The sequence below is a fragment of the Tasmannia lanceolata genome, unplaced genomic scaffold, assembly GCF_043159265.1.
Source record: "Tasmannia lanceolata isolate RefF3 unplaced genomic scaffold, GAP_Taslan_0.1 ptg000015l, whole genome shotgun sequence".
NCBI lineage: Eukaryota > Viridiplantae > Streptophyta > Magnoliopsida > Canellales > Winteraceae > Tasmannia > Tasmannia lanceolata.
In genome coordinates, this window is record NW_027518692.1 from 52,039,434 (window position 1) to 52,062,509 (window position 23,076).

A 23,076-nucleotide genomic window follows, 5' to 3' on the forward strand; every position below is an offset into this window, starting at 1 on the left:
TTAACTTTTTGGGCAACACCCATCTTGATCAATCTAAACCGTTTACTCTAAAAAGAGGTGTTTGGATCTAGGGAAAGGACAATTAAGGAAATTAATATTTTTCCATGAAAAGTAAAATTCCAACTTGTTATAGATTTACAGTTTTCCTTGAAGACAAGGAAATTATTCGATTTTGGAAAAACAATTTCATGGAAAATGAGTTTATCAAACATTAGAAAGTTTTATTTTTCATGTAATGAATTTTAAAAAAAAATTCCTACATCCAAACAGCCCCCAAACAAGCCACATATGATGTGCATTTAATTAAAATAATGCTATTATTACAAATACAAAAAATTATGTGGTGTATGAATAAGCACAGTGGAGCCTACCTATTTGGAAGATCTAAACCATTCATTTGTCGGTCCCCACAAAAATCTTGTCCATAAGATGATCCTAAACCTTCAATTTGTGTAGGTTTCTATACCATCGTTTCATTAATCCCACCACCATCCTTAATTCCCATTCTTTTCAGCTAAGCTTTTATTACTATTTTGATTCCCTTGTAAATGGAATGAAAAATAAAATTAAATAAAAAAAATCAATAAAAATTTCATTCCAACTAAGGTGGAATCAGAATACCACCTCATTGGCAGGATGCACTATTTCCCCTGTGATTGTGCCCAATGTCCATTCTATCCCTTGATTCCGTTCATTTTTCTTAAACACCAAATGCCAGGATCAGGCTGAAATGGAATAGGATGCTGATTCCATCACCTGATTCTACGGCAATCCAAACACACAACTTGGAAATGTTACACTCCACATCTCAGATGACTGTACCCGAATTCTTAAGATAAGTTTCTACAAAACTTAGGAAGCCTGATGCTTTCCCTAATTCAAATAATATCATTCATTATACATCATAATCGTGTGTACATGTAATTATCCCTTTCTTTTGGTATTGGCACCTCAACCATCCCTCAACAATCGTCCCAATAGCAACCAACTTCGCCTTTGGCACCATAAACTCATCTCTTGCTTCCACTATTTCCGTCTTTCAGTTATTATAGGTAATATGCTCTTATAGTCAATCCGATCTTCGATTTGCCCCCCCCCCCCCCAAAAGGGGCCTTCTCTTGAAAACACATCAGCCCCTAAGAGCTGAACCTCAAAAAAAATTACATAAAAACAACTCCCTCTCTCTCCTATGTGAGTGCAGCTCTTTGACCCAGATGAGGCAACCCTGAGAAACAGATTAGTGAATCTAAAAAATTGATGGGTGACGAGGGGAGATGGGGTCAAGAGAGACGTAGGGCCATCTGTTGGAGAAGCAATCTGTTCTGAGCCGCGTTGATAACACCTTTGCACTGTGCATTTACTAAAACTTCCGTCATGATCGCGGCAGCATGCCCAGTGGGCTCCTCGGATGCCCTTCTTAGCATGAACACCTGCACCAATAACATTTTGGGTTATCGGATTGCCTACATACAATGCAATGTTTTAACCCATAATTAAGAAGAAGAAAAAACCATCAGAATTTCAACCAAGTAGATATGACAATGTTGGGAAATGCTAAAAACTTCATTTATCAACTTAGTCCAAACTCTTTCTATCAAAAAGATGACAATCAAGAGATCATGAGTTCAGGTTTTTGGAAATTGATCTATGTTTTGACCGGAACTACCATCCATGTTGCCATGACTTCTGGTAGGAAAAGACCAAGATACAGCTACACTGTCATGATCCTCATGATCTGGAATTCCTTTTATGCATGGTTTTCTCATGGTATCTTGAACGGGTTGTCTCCTAATTTAATTTCTCAAGCAGTAGTACAAGGGGTTTTACCATACACATTGCCAATTTACCCTGCTCAAAACCAATTGGTTGGACGCAGGGAAGTTCTAAGAAAAGAGGAAGGTCATTGACGTCAAAAGATAAAAAAAGATACCTCCCAATCTAACACGCTACATGGCACACATCTAAGTTAATAATAATAAACCAAAATCTCTTGTGAAATCATAATGAATATTTTTTTGAAATGGATCATAATGAATATTTGATGATACATTCTGTACATTGCTAAAGAACTGATCCTTGTTTACCAACAACACATTGTCTAACCAAATCAAATTCTCTCTCGATACCTTCCTCAAAAAATCCGATTATGAAAAAAATAATTATTGGCACATCCAAATATTTCTTTTTTTAGTAGGTATGCTGGGATCGAACCTGCATCCTCAAGGTTGAGAAACAAAGGCTCCTACAGGCCCAATCCCTATCCAAATATTTCAATAATGACAAACTACAACCACTATTTGACAAATAAATCCAACAACCAATATGTATGAATGTAAATGGTTGCACAAATGAAATCAAAGCGAATAGTACCTGCCCATGATGCGTTATTTCTAAACACCCTGGTTGTTGGATCCACGGTTCTCCATCAATTTGAACAGGGAAGGGAGCTTGCAAGTGGATTCTTATCATTCGTCCTTGGGCCAGCCTTCTGGCCTGTGAAAGTCCAACCTGAAGATATATAGCATATGACAACTATCAGACCCTCCACTTTGAGTAACCATATACGAGACCATGGATCTTCAAGAGAACTACAAAGATAAAGATATGGTCTAACCTCAGTAATGATGTAGTAGCAAAAAAATCAAATGGGTTTTTGGTGGCTGACATCAGCCATGGACTGTTTAGTTTTGAATCTTAACCCTTCACAAAACGTGAATGGCTGATATTTATGCAAACGAGCTCCACAGCACATCGGAGGCTAGACCACCTCAAAAATAAACAGAGTAAAAGAAATGAACTACAGAGATATAATGTTATGAGCAATACTTTTTTTTGGTAGGTAAGCTGGGATTTGAACCTGCAACCTCAAGGTTGAGATACATAGCCCTAACCCAATGAGCTATGAGCAATACTAATACCATTCGTGTGAAGAATATTCTTTAGTGTTCTCTGGACACAGTATATGTAGCGTGTGTAATTATGTGAATGGTGATCAGGGACGGCCGATATTGTGGACCAACAAAAGACCAAACAGGATGTTCAGTCCCATGCTGAACAGGAAATCCTAACCCTTCAAGTTATATTTTCATAATCCTAAAGATTTCAAATGTGGAAACTCCTCAGTTACTGTTTTTCTATGTTTCTCAACAGTCAAAATGCTTGATACGTAACAAAAAACAGGTAAAATCACCAAAGAGGAAGCGATGGATCTAAGAGAGAAAATCAATAGAAATAAAAAGAAAGAACTTTAAAAGGATATAATACTACTCCAAAAATAACAAATTATATTTCATCTAAGTATTTCAAAAAGTTTTCTTCAATATATACTTTTCCGTTCTCACGAACTATCTAATGTTTGCTATTCCCTTACTTTAAAGTATTTCAAAGAGTTTTCTTCAATTTGTGCTTCTCCGTTCTCACGAACTATCTAATGTTTGCCCTTCCCTAATACTTTTAAGGCTTGCATTTTCTATTTTTCATTAATTTTGGTGTTTTTTATGTCTCGATATTATATTTTAATATCTTTGTATGGACATCTCGGACTACCAGGGATCTTGAAGCAACAGTTTACAACACCCTGTGTCCCTGTGCCGAGAAAACATAAAACACAACAATAATATATGCATCCAAGCAGCCAAATCCCTCTTTGATAACATCCTCCAATTTTATCAGTTCAATTCTGATCTAGTTGCACAAACCCCTCCTGCTAAGGTCCTGCTTAGGAATCGTTTGATTTCTAGAAACTTAGCCTAATAAACTAGTGTATTCTGTACTTGTTACGGCTCCCACTACCTGCCGCTTCTGGTAATTGAGGTACAGAAATATGAGTTTAACAGTTTCGCTGAGGCTTACTTGTCCGTTTCTGATGGTGGTGGGTGTTGGTGACTTAACTTTCAACAACTCATCTAGTTGAAAAATTAGAGCCATTTATCCCCTTTTTTTCTCGACACATTATAAAATAAGATGAGGAATTCAAACCCTAAACCCTAGATTTTATCATAAACTCGGGTTGGGTTGGGGGTTTAGGGTTTGAGGTTTGAGGCTTAAAATATTCTCCAATTCATTTTTTATTCTATTCATTGGTAGAAGGTGATGCCTTGAATGTCATTCATTGGCTCAAAGGTCCTCAAAAAACCAACTTGGAGATTTAATAGATGGTTTGATGAAGTGAATGACTGGGTGAAGTCCTTGGAAGTTGTTTTCCATCATATCCGGCGCTATGCAAATCAGACGGGTTAGCTAGAGAGGGTGTATCTAAGCAATCTTTAGCTCTTTTCGACTCTCTACTGCCGTGATTTTTATGATTTATATTTTATTTTTATTTTTTACTTTGGAATGATGTTGTATCTCCTTGCTTTTCTTGTATCTTGACCATCTCGGCCTTTCTTTTTAATATATTTGGCTACCATTTTCAAAAAGAAAGAAAGAAAGAAAGGCTAATGATATTGGCAATGCCATGTTTAATAATTGCACTAACTTACCCTATATTTTATTATTTAGCTGGCTGCAGAAGGTTATTACAATTCCTAAAAAGCTATAAAAAAAAAAGACAATGTGAGTTAGTGTAATTATCAAAACAAGGAAGTGCCAACCATTTAAAAAAAAACAAGGAAGTGCCATTATCAGTAGCCAACAAACAAATGTACCCAAATTTAGAGATACACATTGGAATTCTATAGAAAATAGACAATAAGAATAGAAAAGGAAAATCTGGCCAAACCTGAAGCTTCCCAAGGTGCCATGTTCCGCAGATGCATACAACTTCTAGAACCTTATCATGCATTGATTGGAGCTCAAAGTCGTCATCATGCTCATAGTCATTTTGCCAAAGGTCTACTCCACCCATGTAACTGCCAATATTAAGCACAAGGACACCTTCGGCGTCCTAAAAAAGTAGCAACCAAGAAAAAACATGAGTGAAGACCCTGAATTAAAATTTTCACAACGTTTTATAAATAAAAGACTCTCAAGTTGAAAAGGATGGCAGAGATGGAACTTCAAGCCTACCTTCGGGATTTCAATGTCATTGCCATCTACCTCGAGGCGAACTTCCCATGGTAAGTCTGCACATGTTCTATCCATCATATCCTTGGCACCTTCTCTGGCATACAGCAATTTATTCAAGAACTACAAATTAAAAATTTAAAACATCAGTTAGCTACTAAATCATACAAACCATATCACAAACACACACACACAAGTGTGTGTGGACGGCAAAAACAAAAGAGAATCACAAGATCTTAAGAGGACAGACCGGAACAAACCATAAATCAGCATTTAAATAGCAAGACTTAAAACTTATTCATATATACTAGAAAAATTATAAATACTATAAAAATGGGAATAAAGGATAAGGCCAAATAAAGATAACAACAACTTCAAAATCATAATAATCAAGAAATTCTTTCTTTAATTTTTTTAGTGATTTAGGAGATTCGCTTAAGTATGACTCTTTTTTGTTCTCTGATGACAAGTCACTGGCAAAGAACAAATGAGAGTTTTTCTTGTGCAATAAAAATGTCATTTGAGAAAAATAAGAAGCAATTCTCACTTTTTATGTGTTTACTTAATTTCGAAGATTGCCAAAATCGTTTCTGCATGTAAATAAAAATTAAGCACATTGAGTCATGGAGAAAATCAGGCTTTGTAGCATTTAGTAAACATCGGCATAGAAATGGCCAATGCTCATATTTGAAGAACGTGATGACTGAAAAGTATTAGTACCTGGTTATAGAATTTCTCAGGTTTTTCCTCCCGCATCATGTGAAAGTCGTAAGCAACCTTTGCATCACACCCAATACCTACACAGAAATAAGTGTTTAAAAGGTTACACTGGCCTTAGCAATGGTCAGTAAGCAATGTTCTGAAAACCAAATCACATTGTATAATTGTAAGGGACGAAGATCGGGTTGTGTTGAACAAGGTTTTAAATTTCGGTTTCGTTACGAGTTTCGGACCCCACAAAAATCAAAATTTCGACCGAAATTTTGCTCGAAATCCGGCGGCCTAATAAAAATAATATTTTACTCGTTATTGAAATCCCTGAAATTTCGGTAATTTCGGTCTCGGGATAATTACAAAATAATTAAAAAAACGAGAAAAATGGTCAAAATCCCTAAAATTTCGCACGAAATTTCGGTCACATGTTTCGGGTAAGTGCCATTTCGGTTTCGGTCTCCACCGAAACCGAGATTTCGGACCGAAATTTCGGATTTCGGTCGAAATTTAAAACCATGGTGTTGAATCGTTTATTGGATTGAGATTAGTAAGAACGTAAGTTATTTTTTAGTATAAATATTATACCAAAAAACTTATTAGTATGCAAAAATAAGATACACACACACACACACAAACTAACTATAATCTAACACATTAAAAATTAGCTAATTTACAGCATTAACATATCATTTTTATAGAATAAATACTTGGAGTCTCAGCAGCAACTGCAGCATCCAGCATACCTAAATAGTTCATCATGAACTTCGCTTCCTCTTTGGTTTGACCCAGCTCTGGGCTTCGGTCTTTGATGCTAACTCTCCACCGATCAAGCATTGTCAGAGCTGCGTGGTCAATGTCATGGAGAAGCATGCCTAAGCCACCTTGCCCCTCAATGGAAGACAAACCTCCACCCCACTGCAAAACCCTAGACAAGTCATTCCCTGTACCCAGAGGAAGTATGGCCACAGGTGGAGGAGATTCGAAGTTTTGTCTTTCAATGGCATCAAGAACCCAGGCAACAGTACCATCTCCACCACAGACTAGAACTCTAAAATATTGAATGGTTCTAAACAACTTTAACCCCACCTCAGGCCCCTGAGTAGAACTGAGTTCAAAAACCTGCAATCGACAGCAGCAACAATAAGCTAAGAATTCGCATGTTTCAAATATTTGAACACAATCATGTAATATTAGGCCCAACCGAGATGGAAATATATGAGCCTTCTTACTGACCAAATAATGATATTCAACCTAAGAATTAAAGGCAGTTCGACAATCATATGAACTATGCTATATGGGCTCATCGAGAAAAACAGTTCGATAAATTAAATGTTATATATATATATATATATATATATATATATATATATATATAGAGAGAGAGAGAGAGAGAGAGAGAGACAGAGAAAACATTTCCTACACACTTGTGTAGGTAAGTTACCTACACACTAGCTTAAAATACAGTGGGGGCCCACATTGTTTAGGTGATCCAAACCATTCATTTGAATGGTCCTCACAGAGATAGGGTGTCCACAAAAAATCAGATCCATAGGATCATCTCAACCCTACGATTTGTGGAGGTAAAATGGACGTGTATAAACCTTCACAAATTAGTCCATTTTTTGCCTCCATAGTTTGAATGGTTGGGATCATCCTATGGATCTGATTTTTTGTGGACACCCTATCTATGTGAGGACCATTCAAATGAATGGTTTGGATCACCCAAACAATGTGGGCCCCCACTGTATTTTAAGCTAGTGTGTAGGTAACTTACCTACACAAGTGTGTAGGAAATGTTTTCTCAGATATGAGGAAAATGATTGTGAGCTTGAAGCTCATATAGCTTATATGAGCTTGAGGGTCCAAACACCTCACATTTTTTGTGATGATCCAAACCATTCATTTGCAAGGCCCCATCATAGATAGGGTGTGTACCAAAAATCAGATCCATTGGATCATCCTAACCCTTCCAAAAGCGGAGGGCAAAATGGGCAGATTTGTGGCAAACGGTGTCTGTCCATTTTGCCCTCCACATTTGAATGGGTTAGGATGATCCTATGAAGCTGATTTCTTGTACACATCCTATCTATGTAAGGGCCTTTCAAATGAATGCTTTGGATCATCCTAACAATGTGGGCCCACATGTGTTTGGGCCCTCAAGCTCATATAAGCTATATGAGCTTCAAGCTCACAATCATTTTCCTCTCTCTCTCTCTCTCTCTCTCTCTCTCTCTCTATATATATATATATATATATATATATATATATATATATATATATATTTGAGAAAACGGTTCCTACACATATGTGTAGATAAGCTATCTACACACTAGCTTAAAATACAGTGGGGGCCACATTATTTGGGTGATCCAAACCATTCATTTTTAAGGCCCTCACATAGATAGGGTGTCCACAAAAAATCAGATCCATAGGATCATCCTAACCATTAGAACTTTGGAGGCAAAAAATGAACTAATTTGTGAAGGTTTAAAGACATCCATTTTACCTCCACAAATCGTAGGGTTGGGATGATCCTATGGATCTGATTTTTTGTAGACACCCTATCTATGTGAGGGCCTTTAAAATGGATGGCTTGGATCACCCAAACAATGTGGGCCCCCACTGTATTTTAAGCTAGTGTGTAGAGAACTCTCTACACATATGTGTAGGAACCGTTCTCTCTCTCTCTCTCTCTCTCTCTCTCTCTCTATATATATATATATATATATATATATATATATATATATATATATATATATAGGTTGCGCTATCGAGTGAAGGCACTAGTTAAGCATCATTTGATTGCTATTGGGAATATGATTTTACACATACTTTTACACCCGTTTTGAGATTTTTTCCATCAAAGTATGTGTACATGATCCATAGGGTCATTAAATGATGCTTAACGAGTTCCTAAGGTGTGAGAATAGAGTTCCTAAGGTGTCACCTCATATAGCTTAAATGAGGTGGCGCTCACAAAACATAAGGGGCCCACATTTTTGGGGTGATCCAAACCACTCATTTGAAAGGCCCTTAGATGGATATGGTGCCTAAAAAAATCAGGTCCATAGGATCATTCTAACCCTTCCATTTATGGAGGTTAAAAATGGGCAGATTTATGGAGGTTTATACCCATCCATTTCAACCTCCACAAATGGAAGGGTTAGGATGATCCTATGAAGTTAATTTTTTGGGCACACCCTATCTATGTGAGGGCCTATCAAATGAATGCTTTGGATCATCCAAACAAAGTGGGCCCCTTATGTTTTTAAGCGCCACCTCATATAAGCTATATGAGGTGACACCTTAGGAACTCTATTCTCTATTTGGTTTTTTAAAAATTAAAATCCATAGACATTTATGCACAGAATAGAAGGCAGGTAAAAAAATGTGCAGTTTAATACAGCATGCTCCTGCACAACCCAAATCGCTATTTCCAAAGACTAATGTTAAACAAAATTTCAGGTCAGGGAGTGGCAGGTGGTAAATAAAGTGCATAATCATTATACTTATACGTAAGGAGATCCCTACTTATAGTGATGGGTATTGTATATAATCCCTAGATACTTCTTTTCTTTTCTTTTCTTTTTTTTTTTTCGTTTTTTTGAAAAGCATAATCCCTAGATACTTCTTAATGGGCAACGTAATTGCATTCTATGTTCCTGAGTTAATAAATGTAATATCCCAAACATGCTGTATCAGCCATGTGAACCGATTTCATAGTTGGGTATCACAGGGTATAGAAAGGTTTTGGTTGATTCTGGCTTTAGAGAGCCAGGAGAATCTACACTGGAGGGCAGCCGCCAACCGTAGAATTACCATGACTTGTTAGACATGGAGGGAGTGACTAATGAAAACAAGTTAAGCTAATCTGGATTTCCTGGATCATGCAGGTGGTTAGGCTAGAGCCCCTTCAAGATTTGTCCCCTTTCCAAAATGATTCAAGAATACTTCACATTAAAAGGCCTCTAAGCAAGAGAGGACAAAAAAGTTTTGGGAGGAATGAGCAAAAGAATGCAGGAGGTTCAGAAGTTGTTCTTTGTACTCTCAATTAGCCAATATCAAATCCAAAAGCATATGAAGTATAAACTATAAAGTATAGCCAATTAGCCAATATCAAATCCAAAAGTATGACTTGCATCGATAAAATAATGCAACATTCACCTGTACAGGATTCAATAGCATATTCAATCTCCTCCGCAGAGAAGTTCCACATTGAGCTCCACTCTTCTTATTGATGAAAACAAGGAGTGGTCTAGAATCCTGGGGCAAATCCACCAGTGTATACTTCCTCACTCCACCGAGCCCTGCATTACTTTCCTTTTTCAAGGGAAATCCAATTTGACTGCACTTATCACTAGGTACAATATCATGATTCGAAGAGTATCCATTGGTCTTTCCATTGAATGACTTTTCTAAACCAACAAGCCCGTCAAGAACATATCCAAAGGACATGTCCGCACTTGAATCATCCTTCAATTTACTGCTAGGAACCTCACAAAGAGCTGAACGATTGCTTCCATGCTTACTCCTTTGACGCCTTCTTCTCATCTGACCCCGAACAGATGAAGCAATAATTTCTTCCGTGATGGAACTCAGCATTCTACCAGGTCCTTCTCCTTCATCTGCTTTAACACAGAGCGGAGAAAGTACAAGCCTTCTAAGAGGACCCAGATCACAAACATTACCGGATTCTTTGGACATTTTGGCATGACAGTTAACATGTATAAGGCGTTGACACCACAAGCAACGCCATATAGGAGAAGCACCGGGAAAAGGAATACCACATGGTTCATCACAGTAATAACAGAAAGAAGACATCTCAGGGTTCTCATCCAACTCCATCCACCGTTCTGACCAATGGTGCATCAAGTGGGTTGAACCAGCTTGTGCGGCACACTTACAATCCTTTGCCGCGTATTGGGAACAATAGAAATGTGATGCTACACCACATACAGAGCAACGATGGAGAGGAAAAGTGGATGTCGATTTTGTACCCAGTGTTTGAAGGGACGCTAGGGATGTCACACACACACAACACGTGGATGCCTGTCCATCGTAGGCAAAATCTTCTATCCATGTATGATGCGATAAAGGAACATTTAACTTCTTCCAAATTTTCTTCTTTGCTTTTGCGGCAGCTTTAACCCAATTCAGTGATGTCCTTCTTTGCCATTTAAGGAATGCATATATGAGGGCGAGAAGTCCAATTGATCCTGTGACCAGCCATCCAAAAATGGAAGGAGCAGAACTATCCGGTTTGGTGACAATTCTAAAAAATAAAGAACCTAAGTCCATCATAGTATAACTTATTATCCGGTTTGGTGTTTATTACATTCAACACGGAAACAATACCCAGAACGGAGCAGACTTTGCAAAGGAAACCTGAAATTGCAGCAATAATTCGAAACATATTAACCTAGGTGCATTAGAAAACCAAAGAAAAATGACATTAACATTCTGGAAAACAAGAAAAATCAACACAAGTGGAACGGAACAGTAGAACGGATGAAACACCTGAAAGTTTCATCCCAGTGAGTGAAACGAAACAAGAATTAATAACTAAGGTTTACACATAAATCTGCAATGAGGTAGCTAACTTTTGAGTTGCATAAACAATATTCTGGCAACATGATACAATTTATGATATCATGCTGTCTAGAGGATTACATAATACATAAATTGAAATCCATGCAGTGTAGTTCTCATAAATAATCAAGGAGAACCTTGAGACCAGGGCATTCGCAGAGACAGAGCAGAAGGGTGGCACCCTGTTCAAAGTTGCAAAATTTGATATTTCTCATATAAGATAATTGGAAACATGGACTAGTAAGAAGCAGATTGTTGTATCTTAGTAATGTGCAAAGATGATTACTGTGCTATGGTGATCATTGAATGTCAGGCAACACATGCAAACCCACCAACGAGTGAGTTGTTCTGTTACACCAAGTAGCAGCAAAAAGCGTATTAATTTTCAACCATGAAAGGAGAACCATGAGGTCCATTATAATAGGAATACTTTCTTTCGATATTGTCATTTGCAACATTTGGGTTTTGTAGAAGATTATGAAGTAGACTTTCATATCTAGGTTGAGTAGAAAACTCAATATTTAGCTATACAATCCCTGATTGTCAGCAGAAATGGCTAAAGTTGATATTGAGGGAGACGTGGTTTTCCTTACAGATCACCGATCATAACGCATTGAGTCAACGTAAAAAAAAAACAGTGCAGCAAACTGTTCATAATTATGCATGCATTCGATGAGAGCCAAACACAACAAGGTGGGCAATCATTTTTTCGAAAGGGCCTCAAATTGGCAGGGAAATATATAATTGAGCAATGGTGACTATTGAATGTCGGCAAACCTGGATAAAGTTGATATGCAGAAAGAATGGTGGCCATTGAATTGCAGAAAACCTGGATATTGTTATCCAGTGAGATTTGTTTTCCAGAACGCTTATGTCAAGCATTCGATAATCAGAGTGCAATTCAAATTGTTGCTACTTTGGTCTTCCAAGAGATAATCAAACACGTTGAGGAAGATTATCACTTAGCGCATGACAATGAAACCAGGGAAGAGATGTTATACCATGAGTTGGCAAGGGAAAATAATTGGGACCTACGGGCTATGGCTATCATTGAACGATGGCCAACACAAACTATAATTATTGGTGAGATGATATTGTGCTGGGATCACATAAGGAAGCACATTGGATAATCAAAGTACAATTCAAATTGTTTCAACTTTGGTTTTCTTTGACAGAACCAAACGCATTAACGCACATTTTCACTCTGTGCAGGATAATGGAGAGATATTTAGTACGACGGGTAGGATAGGAAAAAGAAATGAACCTGTAAGGACAATAACTAATTGGATGAAAATGGTATCACATCTAATAACTGGAAAGCAAGGCTATGACAACCTTGTAGAAGTAAAACATAAGGTTTTAAATTTCAGTCTCGGTGTCGATTTTGGCCACCACCGTAATCAAAATATTTCAGTTTCGGTGGAATTCAGTCGAATTCATGTAAAATTAGGATAAAAAATTCGGTATGTTTAAAATTTCCACCGTAATGTCAAAAAATTCAGTGGACATTTTGTACACGAGGGTAAAACTGATTGAAATTTTGGCGACATTTCGGAATTTCGCCAGGAAATTTAGGTGAAATCTTGTAGAAAACTGGTTCATAGTGTATTCCGAAACCAAAATATTTAGGCCGAAATTTTAAACTATGATAAAACATAAAAAATAAAAAATAAACAATTTACAATAAAGCACATGAGACATGTCATTTACAAGAAATAACATTACAAAAACTTGCATAAAGAAACCTAATTTCAGCAAATTCTGATATAAAACCCTAAAGAAACAAGAAGAAATCACCAAATCAAATGAAACAAAGGAGAAAGAAAAGCAAATAGTGGCCATGATTTCCATGAACGCGAGCTAAAAGCCAACAGATGAACTCTGCCAGACAAAAATAAAGCAGAAAACGCAAAATTTCGAAGAAACAGATCTCAATTCAATAGAATATAAGAAGAAACCCTAAAAAACAGAAAAAAAGGAACAAATTCAGCATTAAAATTGAAAAATAAAGAGAACAAGAAACTGATTCCGCAATCCGGATTAGATCAAATCAAAGATTTGGCTAAATAAAGCTCGATCGCAGAGATTAAGGTGTTTCGAGATTCGTCATTGCAAAAAAAAAAAAAAAAAAAAAAAAAAACTGTCGAAAGAAAAACAAAATCAAAATCGCAAAAGGGAAAGGAGAAAAACCTGGAGAAAAACGGAGAAGGAGGTTGCAGAGAAACCCTAATTCTCCCTCCTTTGCTCTCCCTTTTGCTCTCTCTATCTTTTTCTAGTTTTCCGATTTGAGGGATTTTGCTTTATCCTTCGCCTTTCTGCGAAGGAAGGATTCTTTTCTTATATTAAGGGATGCTTTTTATATTTGCTTTGTGGAATTAAAAAGAAGGATCGTTTAAAGAGGAGGGGGCGGGATTTCACACACGGTACCGTTTTGGAAGGAATGGGCTTTCTTTTTCGTTGAGTTATGTGCGAAATCACGGAAAGTACCTTTAGTTTTGAGAAAATTACAGAAAATACCCTGAATTTGATGAATTGACAAAAATATCCTTTCACTTCATTAATCCCGACATAGTCAGGAGAAATACTAACTCAAATCCGCCGTAATAGAATGTGATTTTAGCTTCTGTATGAGCGAAATGACTAGAGTGCCCCTCAGTATCTCTCGTCGGCAGAATCTATACTGGATGGGGAATTATGCTATCTTGTAGGGATATTTATGGCATGAAAAAAAATCCTGATTTCTTTTTAACCTACATCTGTTGTGATTGCAAATGATTTCAATTTTGAAGAAGACAACCAATAAAATTTTATCACAGTAAAAATAGACCCCTGATATCGGCACCACCATGTTTTGATAATGGGACGATCTCACGTTGTCTTGTCTTTATTAGTTGGCTGCTAAGAGTTTTTATGTGAATTGTGATACGCTTTGACAGCTGGTTACATAATAAAAGACACATAAGTTAGTGCAATTATTAAAACATGGTAGGAGGAAGATCAATAACCTAAAAAGAAGATGAAATACCAAAAATGATTTCTAAGAGGTAAAATATCCATATTATTACCGAATTAGAAGAAGTGTTTTATTTAGGTAAAAGGTATCATCACGTGCCCTGCACGTGATATGATTTTTAGATATTTAAATTACTGGAAACGTGGCTTTAGATCTAAAAATATTATTAAAAAAGAAGGGAAGAAAACAGCAAAATATAATTACATTAACAGTTAAATTTTTTAACTATTTTACTGTGCAAAACAACCTTTTATTTAGAAAAGAAGGGATGTCCTTGTAATTATCGTGAATTTTGTATCATATAGAATTCAATTTCAATTCCAAAGAGGGATTTGGTAGGCAATCTCGCTGAAAGCCATTTCACGGATGTCTTTTACAGTGGGAACAGCCACCTCAGATGAATAAGACAAAATAAGTGCCGCTAAGATACCAATTAGGAGGGGAAGGACTTGGAATGACCCAAGTTAAGTATACGCAAGGAATAGCAATTTGAGAAGAAACTGGCACGTTACATTTTACAAGTATCGTTTGGACACGTGGCAGAGTATTACTTGCATACAAAAACAAACAAAATCTAAAGGGATGTTTGCCCATTAGTCCCTACTTAACAACATAATTGGTAAATAATCCCTAAGAATCACGTAATATCCAAAGAGTCTCATGTTTTTATAGTAGTTGCTAAACAAGTACCTAAAACAAATTGACATTAATTTACGAGAAATTTAAGGGTTGGGTGGGCATGTGCCACCTAGATGTGATAAGAACCGTTGATCATCTTGGCCGGCACAAGATGTTCTACAAGATCAACGGTATGGATTTCGTATACAAATCCTCCTTTGCGACCCAAAAATTAATTATTAGCATTGACCCCTCCCAATAGTCGTTCACTCTACATAAAAAATGAAATAGCGATGAGCATAGTCGAAGATTATTAATTAAAAAATGTGTGCTCTCCTAATTTAAATTTGTAAGGCTGGATGGTCCAAATTGTGCCTTGATCCTACCCTTTAGAATTATTATTATTTTGGGTAAACGCATGCTCTACTCGTAAACACATAGCTTAATCTAGAATATTGAAACAATTTGTCATCATAGTCAGAGTGCATGCCTCGTACCTAACAGGTGAGATCAATTCACACACAAAGAAACAAGGGAAATGATATTTGCACTCGCTTGTTTAGATAATAGCACTCAAAACATATTAATCATATGATAAAATTACCAGAAAACCCCTGAACTTGGTGGATTAACAAAAACATCCCTTGACTTCATAAATCCCCTAGAAGACTCAGTCGGAAGAAATCAGTCACAAATTGGTTGTCTGCACAAGATGAGGTTTGACAAAAGGGAGTGATAAACTGCCAACACTGTTCACCAGTAAAATGACGAGAGTGCCCCTATAAACCCAGTCGGCAGAAAATATATACCAAATAAAGGATTATGCTATCTTCTAGGGCCATTAAAGGTTTCTACTACTGAATTTAATGTGCTTGAAAATCATCTCAATTTTTAAGAAGAGAAACAAATAGAAATTCATCACAATAAGAGAGAAAATAACTTACCAAAAATGATTTCTAAGAATTTTTTATTATTAATATCTGTTAGAATATGTGAGATCTCACCAATAGGTTAGATTAGGCAACTATGGTTTGATTATGTAGAATAAAATCACATCTTTCAAGATTTGATTTGGATTAATTGGGGAAGATTGTGCAGGCAGGCTAGAGTAGGTATTGAGATTATCTTCTCATATGTTGTCAAATCTCTTTCCATAAATCTTGTGATACTAGTTTCTATGTTTATCCTCTTGAGTGTTCATTAGGCTTGATTGTAAGATAAGCAAAGATTAGTGGAAATCTTCAGTATTTTACAATATCCATATCTTTACAGTATACGAAGACGAGTTTATTTATGAATAATGATATTTTAGCTGAATGTGGAACCGAACAGATAGCCTCTTCACCCGTTAGCAATTTTAGTTCTATATTTTGTTGGCTTTTCTCCTTAAAATGATAACACCATTCCTCATATGCAAGGTGGCAGATAGGGATTTTTTCAATTCGATACTTATGCCCAGTTCGCTTGAGATTGTGTCAACCGATTGTGAGCCCCGCAACTGATTATGGGACTCAAAATTACATTATTTTCGAATCCAATAATCGGTTCGGAGGCTCACCGCTGTTGTCACAATCTAAAATGAACAAGGCCTTTGTTTTTGTAGCAGCACTCTCTTTATTTGTATAAAAGTATAATCACGTGTCATGAACGTGATATGTTTTTAGACAGGGAAATGATAAATTCGCCCCTTTTTTACTTGGGACAGCCATCTTTAGTGTAAAAGAGTAGTCATAAATTCACTAGATGTGCCTGTCCCAAGTAAAAAAAAAAAGTGGCTAATGTATCACTTCCCTTTTGGATATTTAAATTACTGGGATAGTAGGTTTAGATCTAAAAATATTATAAAGAAAAAAGAGGAAGAAAACGGCAGAATATAATTACTTTGCCTTGTGCAGTTGTGCATAACAAGAGAATGAAATGAAGGTTCTTCTTGTAATTATCGTGTATTTCTGTTTCTAGAAATAGAAGTAGGGCTATTATAAATTCGATCCCCCTTTGGGATAATTCGGACCACTATATTTGAAGGAGGGAATGCGGCAGCTTTTCAATGCCGATTCATGATAAAGAGGGGCGAATTATCCTACAGAGGGTGCGAATTTGTCATTACCCTATAAGAAACGCAATTTTAACGCACGCGGAGATGCCAATTTGGAGGGGGAACGGCTTCAACACGCCGAAGTTAAGAACATTTAAAGAACACGGTCACAGGTAGGCAAGGAATATGATACGGGATTTTATATAAAGTCCACTTGTCATGCAGTCAAGCATCACACGTTTCACATTTTGATTGGCTCGAGAACAAATATATTACTCCCATGTTTCAGCTTGGGTGTCTATTTTGGACACGTGGCAGTATATTACTTGTTTGAACAATTATAATAAGAATGTCATAAGAGATCTATCTCCCTCTTCCTTCATAAAACAAAAGAGATTATATGGTGCAAGGCCGTGTATGCACGTGCAGCCCAATAATACAGTGGGCCCACATTGTTTGTGTGATCTAAACCATTCATTTGTTGGGCCACGATGTAGAATAATAGTGTGTGCCCAGATTTGTGGAGGTATAAAATGGATGGCATCGGAGGGTTAAGATCAACCTATGGAGAAGATTTTCTGGGCACCTCCTATCTATGTCCGGCCCAACAGATCAACAACGTGGGGCCCACTGTATTTTGGGTCGGCACGTGCATGCGTCCACCATATAAAATCTCCATAAAACAATGGAAAGTATCTCCCTCTAACCTTTTCCTACACAAAACAATGGAAAGTATCTCCCTTGCTTTAGGAACAAGAGTAAGAATCTTTGCCCCCCGCCCCCACCCTTGCTCTCTCTCCCTCCTTTAAAAAGAATATTAACCGTTTGATATCATTTCCCAAGATTACAGCTGTACAAGATATTTTAGGATGTTGATAAGATTAGATATTCTAGGATTAGACATCCTCTAGATAAGCTCTTTGTAATTTAGCCCAATCATTTGTAGCTATATCCTCGCTCAGGTACACCCTACTCCTTGCATAAATTTCTTTCTTATCAAAAGCTCTCACAATCCCATAAGGCTTTTCTTGTAGCTCTCGAGTCCTCTGTTGAGAACCTACATCATTTTCTCAAGCTGTGAAAATCCCAGAGTGGAGAGAAGCCATGGCTACTGAAATTGCTACACTTGACCAAAATGGTACATGGACTCACTCAATTACCTCCAACCAAACATGCAGCGGGGTGTAAGTGGATTTATAAAATCAAGTACAAGTTCGACGGTTCTATTGAGCGATATAAGGCTCGACTAGTAGCCAAAGGATTTACACAAACTGAAGGGCTCGATTACCATGAAACCTTTGCTCCTGTCGCGAAATTGGTTACAGTTCGTTGCCTTCTTGCTATTGCTACTGTTCGACACTGGCCTATTCGCCAGTTGGACGTCCATAATGCCGTTTTGCATGGAGATTTAGATGAAGAAATGTACATGACAATCCCTCCGGGCCTTCCTAAACAGGGGGAGAATTCTGTTTATCGACTTAATAAGTCCTTGTATGGCCTCAAGCAAGCTGGTCGCCAATGGTTTGCCAAATTTTCAAATGCATTGTACGACGCCGGTTATACTCAGTCTAAGCAGACCACTCTCTTTTCTTTCGACGGACATCTTCAGGTTCTATTTTTGTGTTAGTTTATGTTGACGTCATAATCGTCATTGGGGATAATGTTGTCGCTATTGCTCACTTGAAGCGTTTTCTTGATTCCAAATTCCACATTAAGGATTTGGGAACCCTAAAATATTTTCTTGGCATTGAGGTCGCTCGTTCATTGAAAGGACTCTTTCTCTGCCAGCGTAAGCATACGCTCGATATTTAAGTGACATAGGCATGTTAGGATCTCGTCCTGTAACCTTTCCGATGGAACAAAATTTGAAGTTAAATGCATCAGATGGGGACCCCTATTAAAGACCCATCTCACTATCGACGGCTTGTGGGTCGCTTGATTTACCTCACCATCACTCTACCTGATATATTATATATGGTTCACATGCTTAGTCAATTCATGCAAGCACCACGCACTCTCTGTCTTGATGTGGCCACTCGCCTACTTAGATATCTTAAAGAAACTCCTGGTCAAGGCATATTTTTTCCTTCATCCAGTAGCCTTCATTTAAAGGCCTTCTGTGACTCTGAATATGCAAGTTGTCCTCTCACTCGGCGTTCTACCAGTGGCTTTTGTACAATGATCGGATCATGTACTATTTCATGGAGAACTAAGAAGCAAAACACTCTCACTCGGTCTTCCGCCGAGGCTGAATATCGTGCAATGGCTCAAGCTGCCTGTGAACTTCAATGGCTTAAATACCTTCTCAATGACTTAGGTATTCCACATCCTGAACCTGCAACGTTATATTGTGACAATCAAGCAGCATTACACATTGCTGCAAATCCCATCTTTCATGAGCGCACGAAGCATATAGAGATCGATTGTCACTTTGTTCGAGAAAAAATCCAGGTTGGTCTCCTCCAACCAGCATATCTTCAATCGTCATCCCAACTTACAGATGTCTTCCCCAAGGCTCTTGGGAGAGATCAGTTCCATCATCTCATTCGCAAGTTGGGCGTGATTGACATTCACGCGCCAACTTGAGGGGGAGTATTAACCTTGTGATATCATTTCCCAAGATTACAGCTGTACAAGATATTTTAGGAGGATGATGAGATTAGATATTCTAGGATGTTGACCTGTAGATAAGCTCTTTGTAATTTAGGCCAATCATTTGTAGCTATATCCCTTCAAAACAAGGATCTTTTGTAAATATACAGTGACGATGGATGAATGAAAGAGTGAACGCTTCCCAAAAATTATCAAAGAAAAGAATCTTTCGCACCGTTTGCGTGGAAGGAAAGTTGAGATAAAGCAACCGACCAGACGGGTAAATGTTAAGAGCTTTGCCCTTTGACCTCAAGGCTGTTATGGTCTACCCTAACAGTCACGTTTTGGGAGGGCATGTACCATGTGGATCTGATCAGATCCATTGATCAGACTGGAGACAACAAGGCCAACTAAATGGCATTTATAACATCTTGATCAGATGATTCAAAGCCCTTGATCTAAGAAAAAATGTGTGCTTTCATTATTAGGCTGGATTGTCCAAAATGTAGGTTGTTCTCACCTTTTATTTTATATTTTTTTGGGTACAACAATGCTCTACTCATAAACACAAAAGCTTAATGAAAACAAGGGAAGTGATATTCGCACTCGCTTCTTTAGATAATAGCACTCCATACGTACTAAAGTTCTCATATGATGAATGCCCATATTTTTAAAGATAAGAATGAATTGGCAAAACTACTTGTTCAATAATCCAAATCATTTATCTTACAGGCCTTATTTCTATGGATGGCCGTGCACCAAACTTCTAACCTGCATATTTGATAATACAAGGTAAAAGTAAGAAACTTTGGAAATTTTATTCTTTTCCAAACTTTTTCCAGAACAGTGCCTTGAGATATTTCGATGAGGAAGAATTTTGGTGTATGCGCCATAAGAATGCCTAGTAGATAAATGGTTTGGATCACTCAACAAGTGTGCCTCACTTTTACTTTTACTAATGCTCGCTCATATTTTACAACCTGTTTCCTTCTCTCCCTCTCCCCCAAACCATTTTAAAATCACATCAAGTTTATTTAATATCTAAAAACATTACTGGAGTTAACATATTCTTGGTGGTATCTAGAACTTCATATCAAAATGTTTAACTCATCTTTCTATCAACAAGATAGTCATTGAACCAAAAGAAATAAGTGTTGCTTTGATACTCAACAAGATGGTCATTGAACCAAAAAAAAAAAAAAAACAAGTGTTTGCTTTGATTCTCCACAAGATAAGTCATTGAACCAAAAGAAAACAAGTGTTGTACACCACTTCATTGGAGTGCAACTCAATTCAAATCCAGATTGGAGAGACACAAGCAAAGGGAATTATTTGATATAAGCACACAAAATCTCGAAAATTATGAGCAGATTTCAAGAAGAACTATGCGCATGAGGTACAATGAGGAAAGAAAACAAAATGAGAATAAGATAAGTGCAGTTGGGGCTCTCATAATTAATGCTCCGTAACTTTATAATCTCGTGTATCATATTGCTAGACCAGGAACCGACATTGTTCCTACAATGGTAATTTATAATCTCTTATTTCTATTACTTAATAAAGAAAAATAGAAAAATCTAGTACTATAAGATATAAGATAGTACCTTCTTAGAAAATGTTGTTCAAATACATATATTTTATTTTATTCATTTTCAAGGAAAAAAATACATATATTTTATAATACTAGGAGAAGGAAGATAAAAAAAAAAGAAAATAGAAAAGAAAACATACCATTAGCATTCTTACAAGATTGGAGGGTATGTATATACAGTATGTTTCTAATTAAAAGAGTGTAAGACTGTCAACTCATCTCTCCAACTCATCTCTCTCAAATGACAAGAATTGTAAGACCATTCATCTCTCTATTCCCACTGTCTCTTAGTATTAGATGCTTAAAAGAGAAATGAAATTTAAGGGGTGGTGAGATTGCAAGAAAATCCAAGTGATAGACTTATCTTCTAATATTTAAATATTTTATATAAAAATAAGCCACAGGGAATATAGAATATAGGAGCCCTGATTGATGAGATTATGCATCCAAATTGAAGATATGTGTTGTAGTTGCATTAGGAAAGAAATGCATACTAAATGATGCGGATCAATAAATGCACAGTGGAGGGGCGTAAAAGAAGAAGACAGACTTCATGAAGTGCATCATTGGAGGGCAACTCAATCGAAGTAGATTCGAGCAGAGAGGACAATTTGATCAATGCTCACAAAATATTGGAAAGCATTGCGAGATTCTTAAGAACTATGAGAAGAAGCAAAATGGACTAAAAGAAAATAAAGACAGAATAAAGCTTCTAAGGACAGGTTATGCATCCGAGCACAAATCTAGCTGATGAGGACATCAAATCAAAAGAAAGAAGTTTTGTGAACCACTTCATTGGAGTCCAACTCCATAAAACAATCAATTTGGAGTGACCTCGAGCATAGAGGATAGTTTTGCTATGCTCAAATATAAAATCTTGAAAATCATGGACAGATTCAAGAAGAACTTTGTGCAAAAGGAAAAAAGGAAGCCGCATTATAAGCGGACGCAAATTATTGAGGGTAAAAGCTATGAGAGAGATAGGGTTAGCTAATGAAGCTACATCAAATAAAAAGATGCATTTCATAATGGCAGGATAAATCTAGATATTAAACAATGTGACTCAATTAACGACAGAAAGTTTAGTACAATCACAGTCCGAAAAATTAAATAAAATTAACTTAAGAGGTGGTCATGCACTCGCAAATTTCATTTGTCCATGGTAATGGAAGGAATACTCAGAAAACACTTAATATGCATCTAAAATTGCCCTACAAATCTATGCGGTGACTCATGGGGGAGTATCAAAAAAGCAAGCCCAAGATACCATTCAACTCCACACACATGCGCGCACGCACACACACAAGAAACCTTAGCATAGACTAAACAAAGCTTGATCATGTTGGCACCAAGCATTGCACAAAATTTCAGATGCATGAAATTTGACATGCTGGATTCATACAACATAAATTTAAAACATGGAGATTTCGGTTCAACAAATTTGTAAAGGGTTCTTTTCACGAGCCCAAAAATTCTAGAAGTCCCTAAAATCCATCACTAAAAAGGTTTCCTACAATAGGCTTTCGCAGCTACAAGTAGTTCCAGTAATTATGCTATTAGCAACACGAACCACGTATGAAGAACTATGTATGACTAGTGTTATAATTCTTTTAGCTGACATCATTTTAAACGGCATCATTCATTTTATAAAATCAAGCACATAGCAAGGATAAGGCACAGGGGAATGCCAAATAACTAGCAAAATCAAAGAGATTATGTGTGTCAATAGGTAAGATATGCATAAAGTAATAAATGAAACCACTGGTTGACCTGGTTCATAAATCACCAATAATTGAACCAGGTAAAGTAGAAATGGATACAAATATATATCAGCTGCCAAAGAAGAATGCATCCTCCAAAAAAGAAATTTGGAAAATCCAAGCGGGCTACAACCACCACCTAATCTTTAAGATGCAATAA

General features: G+C 37.0%; 1 protein-coding gene across 1 annotated transcript; it reads right to left on the bottom strand.

Annotated features, from left to right (window-relative positions):
• Positions 1-811: 811 nt before the first annotated feature.
• Positions 812-13,708, bottom strand: DGK2 (diacylglycerol kinase 2). Its single transcript, XM_077396830.1, has 8 exons — positions 13,498-13,708; positions 9,883-11,103; positions 6,462-6,837; positions 5,725-5,801; positions 5,008-5,127; positions 4,721-4,885; positions 2,371-2,508; positions 812-1,430 (listed from the first exon to the last, which is right to left on the bottom strand). The coding sequence occupies exons 2-8, from the start codon at positions 11,017-11,019 to the stop codon at positions 1,281-1,283; spliced, it is 2,163 nt and encodes a 720-aa protein (XP_077252945.1). The 5' UTR covers positions 11,020-11,103; positions 13,498-13,708; the 3' UTR covers positions 812-1,280.
• Between the last annotated feature and the right edge of the window lie 9,368 nt (positions 13,709-23,076).